The 14,405-nt window shown below is 35.2% G+C and overlaps 1 protein-coding gene across 1 annotated transcript in view; it reads right to left on the bottom strand.

Annotated features, from left to right (window-relative positions):
- LOC106465995 (protein casc4-like) overlaps nucleotides 1–5,949 on the bottom strand; it is a 53,465-nt gene extending 47,516 nt beyond the window's left edge. The window contains exon 1 of the mRNA XM_013926245.2: nucleotides 5,343–5,949. Within this exon, the coding sequence (XP_013781699.1) occupies nucleotides 5,343–5,729 (387 nt within the window). The 5' untranslated portion in view covers nucleotides 5,730–5,949. The remainder of the gene's footprint in view (nucleotides 1–5,342) is intronic.
- Between the last annotated feature and the right edge of the window lie 8,456 nt (nucleotides 5,950–14,405).

Raw genomic sequence — 14,405 nt, 5'->3', positions numbered from 1 at the left:
ATTAAGCACAAAGCTACACCAAGGGCCATCTGTGTTCTGCCCACCACGCGTATCTAAACCCGGCTTCTAGCGGTATAAGTCCGCAAACATACCGCAGTGATTGGTGATTGATATAAACTACCACTGTAGAATTGTCAGAATGGATCATGACCAGACAATTCCTGGCAAGATGAAGAAAATGATTCAAAGTATGATGTATGGCCAGAAACTCCACTGACCTGAAGCTTTTTGCTGATCAACCCATGCCACTCAGACGTGGAGGAAAGCATCCAGGAAGATATGCAAATCTTGATGAGGGTGAGGAAGCAGAATGGCTGCCAACATGTGAGCCTTGTCCAACCACCTGTACAGATCATCAACAAGGGAAGGAGGAAGGGAAATAGGAGCATCCAAGGGATCCTGCACAAGGTTCCATTGATCATATAGAGTCCACTGAAGACACCTCATATGTGCTCAGCCCAAAGGGATAAGGGTTTCCATTGAAGACCACATCCCCAAGAGCGATAGCACCTTGTGAGCAGTAATAGAGGAAGCAATAAGGGCATAGAGAACTGAAAGCTCTATCGAATGGAGTCAAAGAGGAAAAGGTTGGGCCTGTCTTTGATGAATGTTGAAAAACACACCCAAGTGGACAAAATATTGGGTAGTTATAAGGAATGACTTCTCCAACTTGATAAACCAGCCCAAAAGAAGCAGATGAATGTGATGGGTGGACTCCCAATCGGAACAAGCTAACAGAAGCCAGTCATCTATGAAATGGTGTAAGTGCAACCCTCAAGCATACATATGTCTTGACAACTCAACAAAAGGCATACAGGGCTGAAGCAAGTCTGAAAGGTAGGGAACAAAATTGATACACTACCCCATGATGAAGAAATCAAAGATAGCACCTTGAACGATGAGATATAGGAATATGCTGATAAACATTCGACACATTGGTCATCCACAGACCTAAAGAAAAAGCCCACCAGAGAGTGAGAAAAGACGAGATAAAACGAGGCAGAACCAAAAATTGCTTGAGGCGGGACAGATTGATCACAGACTGCCATTACCTGGTTTTCTTGGGTACCACAAACAGCCTAGAATAAAAACCTAGAAAAGGATGAAGTATAGGTTCGATGGCTTTCTGGGAGAGAAGATTCTGAACTGCCTTGGAAAGACATTGACTGGTGGTAGGATCCTGAGGCAACAGAAAGGATATGTGATACCTGAAATAAAGGAGAAGGGGGAAGAAAGTGGAAGAGAAGTCCCTCAGATAACACCTGAATAACCCAAAGATCTGTGGGAAAATCATGCTATAAGAAACAAAATCAATCAAGCAAGCCCACATTGGACCAGAAACCAAGGGTAGTCACTAGTACTGTTGCCAACATGTCCATCTGCATTGAATAATATGACAAGTTGAGGAACCCCTGGAGGTAGGAACTGGTAAAGGCTGGGAAGGAACAGGATGGGAAACAGTAGTAGGTGTGTGTCTAGACTCAGAATGAGACAAACAATCAACCAAAGATGAAAAATTTAAATTGTCAATTGCTGTCTCACTGATCCCACGCTGGATTCTAAAATCTCAGGAATATCTCCAAAAACAGACTGTTGGAGAAAAGGGGTAATAAGTAAATCTTGAAGATATGTAGGTGGTAAACAAACTTGGAACAACACAGCATCTCTCCCCAGAAGATCCCAACAACAGAGAAACCATGTTTGTAAGGAAAGAGCTGAAGAAGGAAAATATGCCAACATAGAGGAAATCAGGGAGAGGGCATCCCTCATGATCTTGGTGGAGCACCTTGGAAAGGAATTTGATGGTGGACAAGTACCATAGAAGAGTTGATAGGACAAGATGTCAGTAGGAAAACTAGGCATGGGATAAATAAACAGGATGATCAGGGTCTGCCTCCCACATGGACAAAGGTGATTCCAACTGTTGAAAATCAAGAAATGGAAATTCAACCTCATGATAGGCTAAAGCAAATTGATCCAAAGCCTGGGATGGGTGAGGCATGCTAGCCCCCTCACACATCTGGGAAAGGAAGAAACACAAAGTACTGAGAGGAGGGGTATCATATAACAAAGATGGAATAGGATTACAAGAAATCAGGAAAATTGATAAAACAGAATACACTTAAGAAATCATGTCCAAAAAAGCTGCATTAGGCCTAGCTGATTTTGCAGTAAGGGAACATGAAGACGCATCAAAATCAGGTGGAGGAAAAAGGCTGTCAACTTCCTCATTGTCCTGAACAAGTTCGAAATGTTCAGGAGGAGATGACTGACTCTTGTAACAATCAATCTCTTGTCAAATTAGAGCTGATAATTCCCTAGTTGAGACTCCCTCTGAAGTGGTAACTTGAACTTTCGAATTCATCATTAAAGATGAATAACCAAACACAACAGTGTTAATATTAATAAACGAAAAACTAGAAAAAAAAGTAAGTTATCCTTATGTTCAAAACAATTGAAAAATGAGAATAAAAATTCCACTTTGGAATAAATTACAAAACAGATAAATCAAAGTTGAAAAAAACTGCAAAAAGTTCACTAAGTTTCAAAAAAAAAAAGATTGAAGAGCACAATGAAAAACGTCTTGATACAAGCACTGCCAAATGAGAAGTAGTGATAGTTCAGCAGATTCGAATAGAGGGAGTCACATGTGTCAGCAGGGTGTGTCGCACTCTTATTGGTGGAGGGTTGTTGCATGATGACTTACATACGAGACACAATTGAACCACATTGGTCGTGGGGTACATGGGATATAGAATGCAGCACTGAATGAGAATAGCTGTATCTTTGAGCGGAGGTAATGTACCTTATCAGAATGAAAATTTAGTAGAGGTGTTTTCTTACATCTTTACAGTTCATGACATTTTTCTACAATATGGATTATAGTCAACAAATAACAGCAAGGGCAGCCTACTGAGAGGTCCCAAGTTATCTGTGACCACTCTTTTCAAACTTACTGTCAGGATAATTGTAGTGTCTAGTCACTTGATGGAAAATGACAAGTCTCCCACAAGGATTCCATATATGTTTAATGGGATTGAAGTCTTGTGACTGGTTGGTGTGAATGTTGCTCTATTCTGTCAATTTCACCCGAAATTCATCAAACCATTTAGCATTGGTGAGAGTGGATGTTATCCACATCATTTGGCTAAAGTCAAAGCTAATTGCAACAATATATGGTAGCACAAAGGTTTGTAGAATGCGATTCATATAATTTGCACTTTTATTTACATCACTTTGTAGGATGTAGAAATCTTTATGTCCACTAATGTTTATTTCCCTTCACACAATACTTCTACCATTATCATATGCATCATGTTCCTGTATAAAAATGGGGTGGACCTGGTTCCAGTTTCCAAACAAATGAATATAAGCCTGTTATCTAGTTGCAGAGTTTAATACAACTGTAAAAGTAATATTACTCCACTTAACACATTCTTGGCACTATTGCAGATGAGGTGTGTTTTGTGCCTTGCTATGAACAGAATGTATCTAGCATATAACAAACAGGTTGGCCTTGTGAATTCTGTTTCTAATCATCTGTTCTATGACAAACATCCATTTCAATCTCTGAGCCTGAATCCTAGGGTCACAGTGAGACAGAAGCAACAGATATCATTTGGCTGCTCGTATTATGGTTGCTGATCTGTCTAGATGTTCAACAACTACCAACAGTTTCAAAGCAGTTCCACATTCAGCTAACTGACATTTTAAAACATTTGCAGTTAATTGTAGAACAAATACTAAATTAAAAGCATAATTTACTTGGTTAATCTACTGCCTCAGTACATATGAGCAAGCTTTCTTTTATATGGAAACCCTGTACATCACTAATCCTCATTAAGATTTTGAAACAATTTGAGTGGATGACTGTCACACTTATCTAGGATATGAGAAAACCCTTCAGATAGCTTTCCACATATGTGAAACATTATATTTCTTCTTCAAGTTCTAGCTATCTCTAAGGAAATTTGCCCAGTTAAACAACATGCTGGGATTATATATCACATACCTGAAGGTAATAAACCACACTTCTTTAAAACCAACACTGATATATAACTAGAGTTGATCAATTAACCTGACTAACTGATTACATATGAGCATCAATTACATTAATTAATCCAGATTTTCTGGCAAAATTTCTTCAGTAATAGATTATTAATAAATTCACAGTTAAAGATGTTTTGATTTTTCCTTCTCAGCAAAAAAGGTAAATTTTCATGATGATGTTATGCAATAAATTTTGATATTGAGTTAATTTAACTACTACCAGTTGTGCAAGAAACTGTTGTTTCAGGCACAGATTTGGTTTGTTTTTCCTAGATGTTGTAAATGGTTTAACCAGACACAAGATATCCAAGTCATTTTACTTTTAAATAATCTAGTTTTATATCTTAAGAACAACAATCTAATAAAGTCAATATGAAACTATTTGGTTATTTTTAACTTTTAATGGAAAACAGTGGCTGAAAAAAATTGTTGTGAACCTGGTTACTATTGACATCTTTTGATAATACTTTAGTTATTTTTTAATTAAAAGAATATATATTTTGCACTATATTCTGTAAATGTTATGCTTATTTGTAAATTGTTTTGAGCATACAGCTTTAAAAATAAATTTAGTAAATGTGTTGATTAATTAGGCCTATATAAGAATTGTTGGTACCTATGATCTATTACATTTACATGAAGAAACTAGAGAAGTTTTAAATTGTACAAGTATTTGGACAAAGCTTCCATCTCTTATATATTGTTGTTGATTGGTAAATCATGATAAGTCATTGTGTAAGTCATGATAACATCAACTATTCTTTTAACTTAAGCTAAATACATCCACAAATCCAAAATACATGCAACTTAAATTTAAAACCTGATTTTCTAACTGTTTTTGCACTTAAAGATGGTGATTTAAAAGTAATGCTATCATTTAATGTATATAAATTTGTATGCCTTAATATACAAAATATGTGGAATACAACTATTTTTTAGAATAAATGAACACACATTAAGCATACACACATTTGCCTAATGTAAATATAGAGAGAATAGCTATGACTCTTAACACTTATTAACTTTGAGAGCTGTTACTATTATTTACCTGAAACCTCAGTTATTTTTAATCTCAAACTAATATATGAAAAAACTAAAATTTTTAATCCAGCAGTGTTCACAGTGTCAGTAATTACCTGGTTTAATTAATAAATGTGGCAATAACTGAATAAATATATTATTGCTATTATGCATATTACCAAGTATGCACACACACCATACATAATAATTAAAAATGTTAAATAAGTTAAGTTTTGAAATCGAACTTCCAGTAAAAGATAAATAAAACTTACTAGGTTTGCTGATAGTGTCTCTACTTGTGTTTTATATTCGCTCTCTTCATCATCTTTCATTCTAAGCTTCTCTTCAATTTCCTCACGTTCCTTTTCTTTTTTACTCATTGTTAATTTTGAAGTCTCTAATTCTAATTTAACCTTGTTCAGAGCGCTTTGTAATTCACGGTTTTGCTTGTCCATATTTTCTTTGCTTTGACCAGCCAAACGAACATTTTCTTGCATAATTTGTAGTTGCTTTTGAAGATCGTTAAACTGTGATGAAAGACTCCAATAACTAAAACCCAAAATTCCCAAAATAACAAATAAACCCACAACAAGAAACGGAGGTCGACTGGAAAAGTTTGACCTTAACTGACCCCTTGAGACAGTATTAGTTGAACCCATCGTGCTCTATAAACTTTTAGAAATGTTTTCTAAGACTTCGCGTACTTAAATTTTAATTATATCCTACCAAACAAAATACCCATAAACCAAATGTCACACCCTCATCTAAAAAGTTTTCACCGTACGTAAATGTCTCCAGCACCTCCAAAGGCCGCTTACCTGTTATTTACATACCTCGCACATACAGCGATTTCAATCACGTCAGGCGTTACTGTACGATTGGTCGACTCAGGTAGATTTAATGAGGTTCTAATTCTTAACACTAGAGGGACAAATTATTTTTGTTTACAGCATATATATATAATTAGGCAAACAACGATTTACAAGTCGTTGTTTTTGTTGTTGTCTGTTATTAAGCACAAAGCTACACCAAGGGCCATCTGTGTTCTGCCCACCACGCTATCTACGATTTACAAGCATATGGAAAGGTTTCATTGATGGTGGAACATAATACATGTTCTCTTGTACTGTGAGGAAGCTACCAATGCTAGGTTATTTTATTCCATTTATTTCTGTTAACTTGCTTTGGTGAATAAAAGGTTTGAATAGTTACTAACTGTTTTGTTTAGTCTACTATAAGAGTTTATGTGTATATTACCATTTATCACCACTGATTTTAGGGCTGTCATGGGAAATTTCTATTAAATTGCTCGTAAAATTGTGAGGAAGATTTTTCTTCTTGGTCTATTTGTTCTGTTAGTGATCTGATTTTAATAATTTCAGTCTTTTGGCTATAATTAATTTAGTCCTACTTTAATTGTTTATACTGATTCGAATGTATTTTGGGTTACTTTCTATTTTGCGATGTTAAAAAACACGTAGGTTGAAATCTTGATAGTGTTGCGTCAGCGAGGTCATGTGACTAGTATCACGCCACTCCTTCTCGAACCTTCATGAATTATCGGGAGACTACTAGATTGGGGGTAGTCTGGTATATATAAGACGCTCACAACGTGACGCAACAAAGGTAATGAATAATTGAACTGCTGTCAGAAAGAATATTGTTAAGCACGTGAGAATTATAGCGTTTGTTACAGAGCGACTGTTGAAATTAAGTGTATCGTAAAGTTGTATTCGGAAAGAATAAACCAGTTTTATTTAAGAAAGGACTTGTGCCACTAAAGTTTCGTCGGAATGAATTTACGGAAAATTAACTAACGAACAGAGACGTAACAATAGAAATGAATAAAACCCTATAATCCGAGCGCTTTCGAAAAGTGGACCTTTCTTCTTCAGGTTTGCCTTTGAAGAAGAAAGGTCCACCTTTCAAAAGCACTCGGGTTATAGAGTTTTTATTCATTTCTATTTTCCGAGCTATTGTTGTAAGTGTGCGTTCGAGAAAATGTATTTGTTTATTTCGTTTTTGCTTGTTGTTTTTGCCTGTTCTTTCTTTTCACATTTAAATAGTGTTTTAATTTCTGATTTAATGTTTTCCCAGCACTCTACCGTGGTGGTTTCTGAAGTATATAAGATTTCTAATTTGTTATTAACTGCATTGCTTCTGCCTCAAAGTATGGTACAGTATGATTCTTGCTGTTCTTGTTCTGTGCAGTACTGTTAAGAAATCTTTCTATGGCACAAGCAGCCAATTTGAGTACAAACAATTAAAAGCCAGTCACTTTGGTAAATACACAACCCTTATTTAGTAAAAATAATATTTTCTTATTTGTTTACTTATGTTTGTTTGTTAGTTTTTCCTTTGTTATCCATGTCTGACTTATTTTTTGTGTAAAGTTTTTGAAACATGCTGTACTGTGAAACCTATTAACTACATATAACATATCAGTGTATTTGAATACCACAGCCTAGTTAAAAAGCAACATTTAGTGCCATGAACAAGGGATTTGTTCTAATGGGGGGTTATTTTGAACCTGTTTATTCTTCTGTTAAACTCTGGTTCTGTAATGTTTGTAAATCATGATAATGAAAAAGCACTTTCTTAGACCATGCAGAACTTATGGGGAAGAGAAGGAAGCCAGAAATGAAGTGAGGACTTGATCCAATAATCTATCAAGAAATAGAAGAACTCTTTTGGACTCAGAGGTTCCACTGACTATGTGAATGTGAAATTGCGCCACGCTAGATAATCCAAAACAAGCAAGGCATAATTTCTAATGGTTACTTCCCATGTTTTGAAGCATGATGGTACGGAATAGTTTAAATGTCCCGAGATTTTTTGAGATGGTAACAATGAGACATCAAGGCACACATTACCAAGGCCAGGCATCACAATGCATTGATTTGAGCCACCCATAGTCGGAGAGAGTGGCAAAATGTGTGTGCTGGATGAAGTTTGAGGTATTTCATCACAATGTCAGCTGGCGGAACAGACGCAACGTCACCATGATGCATAGGATCACAAATTGGTCAGGATCCTCTCAGACTGATAAGATGTACTGGTGATACTCTAAAACTGCGTATTGTAGCTTTGGAATGTAATGTTGCATCACACATCGAGTCATTATGGTGACAACAATAGCATGTTCTACTGCACTAAGGGTTTAGCCTTAGGACATCAAATTCACCAGGGTGTGTGCATCTCTGGACTTATGGAAGGGGAAGAGAACCTATTCTGAATGTATACAGTCTCAGATGTAGGTATAGAAGTCAGTAGTAAGTTTTTATCGACACTACCATTTAATTATGGAGGGCATATAAAAATAGATAAACCCATCAGTGTTCATTGGGGTACAATAGAAGTATGGTATCATTTCCTCGTGCATTTCAAGGAAATTGTTTCCAGGAATGAATAGATTTGGGATATTTAATGCAATGTTTGAGCCTAGATGGTCCCATGCTCAATGTCTTAGGGCATTCGTAAAATGAAAACTTAATGAATGGTAAATTTTTTTAATGAGTTTCACTGCATATTTTACCCTGTAGAGAACAATTCATACATTCAGTTCAAAGCTTAAAGGAAAGGGTCTCATATAAGCTTGACTGCTTAAACAAACAATTTAAAGAGATAACATTGGAAAGTATTCCTGATAAGATTCTCAATGACAAATTTATGGAGAAATTGCCAAGCAATGTAGCATCACATGGGTTCGATTAACATCTCGTAGCTCAAGGAGGCAATTTGAGTGGTGATGCTATTTGAATTGACCAAATGAAATAGCACACTGGAGAAAAGGAAGAAACCGCAACAGTGGGAAATGCAGCTGTTGACTCTGCTCTGAGACAGTCTCCACAGTCCATGATTGCACCAAATCACCAAAGAAATGTTGACTGCTAGCTCCATCAGCTCCTGTTGCAGCAGATGCCACAGTGCATCAAAGTGCATTCCACATTGTTTCCAATGGGACACCAGGGCTTCCCTAGTCCAGTTTTTATGGCTGTGCTACAAATTTAGCAAAAGTTTGGCTTTCAAAAGTGACAAGAGTATGAAGGAATAAGTACCCGTGGCTTATGTGGGCACCGGTTTCGCCATTAGATATTAGCACAATTCATAACAAATCAACAACTAATGCAGAAAGATCGATGATAATCTTGGGATGAAGCTATTGCAATTAGTTTAAAGTAGCGAGGTCTGAATTGGATGTGCTTGGGTGAGTGTGGCAGTAAGCTTACACAGAATTTTATGGTGGTTGTTTCAAAGAACTATTGACTATGTATCACGTGTTATGTGCTAATAACAATGCATTTATACAAGATTGTGTTTTTAACGGAAAATGGGGAGTTAGAACTTTACCTGACCTTGCTATGAATTAGGCACTCTGTCGAAAGCCCAAAGGTCAGTCAGCTAGCACAAACTTCATTCTGGAGAATGACAACGAATGAGACATGGGGCAGAAGCACGACTTTGACTTCAACATGACTATATTATATACTGGATGATTGTAGTTGTCTCTGATTTCTGTTTAGGTTTGTTTGTTTATTTGATTGTAATTAAGCACAAAGCTACACAATGGGTTATCTGTGCTCTGCCCACCACGGTATCGAAACCTGGATTCTAGCGTTGTAAGTCCTAGACATACTGCTGTGCCACCGGGGGCTTTCTGTTTAGGAATTGATTTTTTTAAGGAATGTAATGGATCTACTGCAGAAACGGTTAGTCAGTTTTGCTTGTGAAACATGTAAATGCTGATCTACAGCAAAACCATCCTGTGTACCAAAGAAAAGTGGACTAAGCATGTGCACATTGAAAAGTGTGTGGTAATTCCCTATAATGTGCAAGAAGTATACTGAGTTAAAAATTACCAAACAGTCAAATGGGATAGAATAAATACAACAAAACTACGTTTTGCCACTGCTAACATGGCATCATTATGTACACAACAGAACACATTTAAATGTCTCAAATGGTGATGTCATAAAGATAACCTTACCTTACATAAACATAGTTCTTGCATTTTATTTATTATAGATAGGTTCTATTTTATTATGACAACTTCTTTATTTTACATTTATGAACATTTGGAACACGGTAAAGAATTTTAATAATCTTATTTTAATTTCGATGTCGTGTATTTTATAAATGTTAGTAGACATGATGGTGAAAATTCTTGTTCCGATAGCCTTGTACTTAAATTTCGTTCGGTTTCGCCTATATGAAGACTACTAATCTGTACATTCTATATCATAAAGTACTTCTGTCTCAAGGCACGGCCTAGTGGTTAGGACGCTCTACTCGCAACCTGTGGGTAGCGGATTCGAATCCCCGTCCCACCAAACATGCTCACCCTTTCAGCCGTAAGGACGTTATAATTTGACGGTCAATCCAACTATTCTTTGATAAAAGAGTAGCCCAAGAGATGGCAGTAGGTGGTGATGACTAGCTGCCATCCCCCTAGTCTTTCAGTGCTAAATTAGGGGCGGCTAGCGCAGATAGCCCTTTTGTAACTTTGCGTGAAATTAAAAAACAAAATCTTCCAAAACAAATTGAAAGAAATATTAGCTTTACTAACCATGACACAAGAAAAGATAACTTACTTCTTCTCATTCTCATAAACAAATTTAATGTTAGATATAATGAACTTCAAAACATCAAAAATTGTTAAACAATTTTCTAGAAATAAAACTAATAATGCTGTTTTTGAACATATCTGACAAAAAAAAACAAAAACGTACTTCTAAAGTCACCGTACTTCTGATTTTATAATTAAGCATGTTCATAAGTATGTTAGCTAGAACGGGTGCTAATGGAGTTTCCACACGTATTCTCTCAATCGTATTATAGCACATAATATTAAACTGAACATTTGGTTTAAAACTTCTAGAGGAAGTAGTATTTTTGGATTTTCATCCTTCATTGGGCAAAAAAGAGCAAAATCAATAGATTCATTGATTGGCATTTGTGTAAATATTGACACAACATCAAACTCAGTAAGAAACTTTGAGGATTAAATGTACTGAATAATTTTATGAAATGCTTTGTATTTTTTAAAGCGCACTTTCCCAGTAAAGTATGAGGTCTTAACATCCAAGCTAAAAATTCACTCAATTTATAACTAAAAGATCCTATAGTTGTGACATTAGGTCTAAAAGGTACACTTTATCTTTCTTAGGTAAATCATTTTAATGTGTTTTGCATCACTTAATCTCAAGAAATTATAAAGAGAATTAACAGATTTCTCTTCTTTAAGTTTTACGTTTTTTTTGTTTGTTAAAAGATTATAATGTTAATGATCACTTAATAATTCAGTCATCTTAGTATAAGAATATGATATTTTCAGGTGAAAACTGATTTCCCGGCATGTATCAAATAGTTAAACCCGCTTAAAACAGCATACTTGCTCAGGAAATAAGGAGTGTAATTTTGAATCTGATAACTTAACGGAGGTTTCCTAGTGTGAATATGATAATTAACAAGACTGGACAATTTTTTATAAAATGAATAAAATATTTATTACAGAACAAACAAAAAGAAAAATGCAGTATACTTACTTGCGCAGACAGAATCTCCACTAGGTTGTACTTAGTCCTATTGCTTTCACTCCCTCGGGATTGGTATCCGTAGAACTAAAACACCATGATTGTCAAGCACTTTCTTCACTCGACTATATCCTAATAGAACTAAATAAAGAAAGCACGCCTGAATTCAACAGGTAAACATGGTTTCTTTCTCCAGTTGAGATTGCCATTTTGTGACCTTTGTTCTCTCACTACATTGGCCAGCTGTAAAATTTATTGAACGTCAAGTCGACCAGCAGGGACATTACAGTGAAGCAGTTGCAGCATTTTGAGGCATTTGTACGCTATTTTCAAATGATTCAAGAAATGATAAGTATAATTTCGTAAAATTCCATGTACGATATACATACATCCTTTACGAAGAAAAGTTGGGCACATCTAATGAATGTATACAATGCACAATGCTTGACCAAGAAAGTATATATGTATATGTCAAGTATAAACTAAGATGCATTCCAGGCGGAATTGAGAACCAACTGTTAACATTATGTATAGATCAACGCCACAGCAGCAGAGAGAAAGCTATGGAAATTTTCATATTGGATTCATTAGAGACTGGACACAACTTCCATAAAAGGAATTAACAAAGTAATCGGAGACTATTTGTGGAACTTTGATCTGAAGAGGACGAGGAGAAATACATGCGAATAGGCTCCCAACTTACTGTCTTCAATCATAACCAATTGTTGAATTAGTTTGGGTTTTAGTTCCGAGAATTACGATGAGTCAACAAAAGTAATCCAATTAAGTGGCAGATCTACTTGCGATTTGGATGTATGCACTACTTTGAGAATCATAAGAATATTAAAGAAATCATTATAAAAACCCATGTTTGGGGGCTAAAAGTTAACCTCCTGGCTCGTCTGAAGAAGCCAACCAACCTGCTGCTGGTTGAAGAAAACTGATGCCTCCTGATCCAACTATGTTTGAGCCTATAACAACCATTTTGAAGATGTCTAACATATCCCGCTTAAACTCCGTGTAAGTAATTACTGCTATTTCTCTCAGAGTCGAATAATGTATTTAGAAACTGAATGTACAATGTTTAACATTAAATAATTAACGAAAGTTATGTCTGAGCAGTTTTCAATCAGTGTGTTAATTGATAACTTACTCATAGTATTAAGTAATTTACTGGATATTATAGAAAGTTTAAATGAAGTATAATTACCTGCTCAGATTGAAGAATTTGATAATTTTAACAATGAAACGTTTCAAGATACTTTCAGTAATCTCGATGTAGCCAAATATCTTAATATATTGCATTAAAGTGTTGTTTGTGTTTTGTATCTCAGCCTCCGAGTCAATTATTTATTCCAACTGTAAACTTCTACGAGTTAGTGACTTGTGTACTCTACTCGTGACTGTAAACCTGGGTTTTAAATAAATCTATTGTTAACTGGATTAAGTCGAGTTTTAAACGACTAGCCCACATAGCGTCTACGTTTACAACAGAGTGAATCGTTTCAATCTGGGGGCTGTTTATTACTGCAATACCTTCTTAGACAGAACAGACATTATCTATTTTAGAAAACAAAGTAACTATAACAATGAAATCTCAACGATTTTCGGGACCACGTGTTTATATTAAAGCTGTATAAACAACAAATAAACGAAAATTTTCAAGCATTTGTATTTCACTTAAAGCAAGTAGAAAACATATGGTATACCTATATACCACAACAGTCACAATAATTCATCACTACAACAACATTACCTTTGTCAGCTTTCATAATAATCAGATTATTGTTATATTGCAATTGTTTTAAAGCATGCATATAAACTTTTTTTATATTAGTTTTATCATTTTGCTTTATTCATCAATCTTCTCATTTTTTCAGAAAAAGGTACGTTTGATAAATACCCATTGTTTTGCCCTTATAGTAATTGAGCATAATCGTTCCTACAGTAAAATGTTTTCCTGCTGTTAGCTTCCTGAACCACTTGCTCTCCTTTTTCATCTTTTCATGTTAATTCAAAATCTTACATATCATTTTTAACATACAACAGAGGAGTTATTTTTGTGAAAACGGAGAAGTTAAGTATCTTTTAACACCTGATGCTGATCATTTGGTAACTCTGTTGAAAATAAATCGTAAACAATAGGAATAGTACTTATTTTTACACTGTCGTGCAAATTATTAAAGTTAGAGTCACTGTTTCTATTTCTGAGACTTGGTAATTTTTTTTTCACTTTTATTAACTCTTGTGCCAAAACATTTTAACATTTTTTTCACAATGTATTTCATAAAGGCATAATCTTTATGAGGTAACCAATCTTGCCAAAATCCTTCTTAGTACTACTTTCATTATACAACCAGCTTCGTTATTATTATTATTTCATTTGCATTTGTTTTGCGAGTAGTTTCTTTTGTAAAGTTAACATTAATTTTTCACATTTTTTATTAGGTGTAGGTAATTTAGAGTAAAGAAAGTATGGAATAAGCAGTGCTCAAATTAAAGAGGAGCAGAGGGGAATGGTGCTTCACTTGATACTTGTTTACCCTCCTGTTACTGTTAGATAGATTCTTCATATTCATGGTTAATAACCCAGGCCTGCACGTAAATGAATCCCAAAATGTTGTGAAGTATTTGGTGTTCCAAGAAGTTCCAGTAAAGTCAATAGTCTTTAAATTTGAAAAGCAGCTGGATTGCTTACCTTAGACGTTAACCCAGGCTCACAACGTTTTACAGTTCGAGTGCTGAGAATAAGTTTTTCAATTTTACAAGTTTTCCGAAAAAATACATTCACTTCTGCTTTCT

Source organism: Limulus polyphemus, unplaced genomic scaffold (genome assembly GCF_000517525.1).
Source record: "Limulus polyphemus unplaced genomic scaffold, Limulus_polyphemus-2.1.2 Scaffold2116, whole genome shotgun sequence".
Lineage (NCBI taxonomy): Eukaryota > Metazoa > Arthropoda > Merostomata > Xiphosura > Limulidae > Limulus > Limulus polyphemus.
This window is presented reverse-complemented; position numbering and strand designations above follow the sequence as displayed.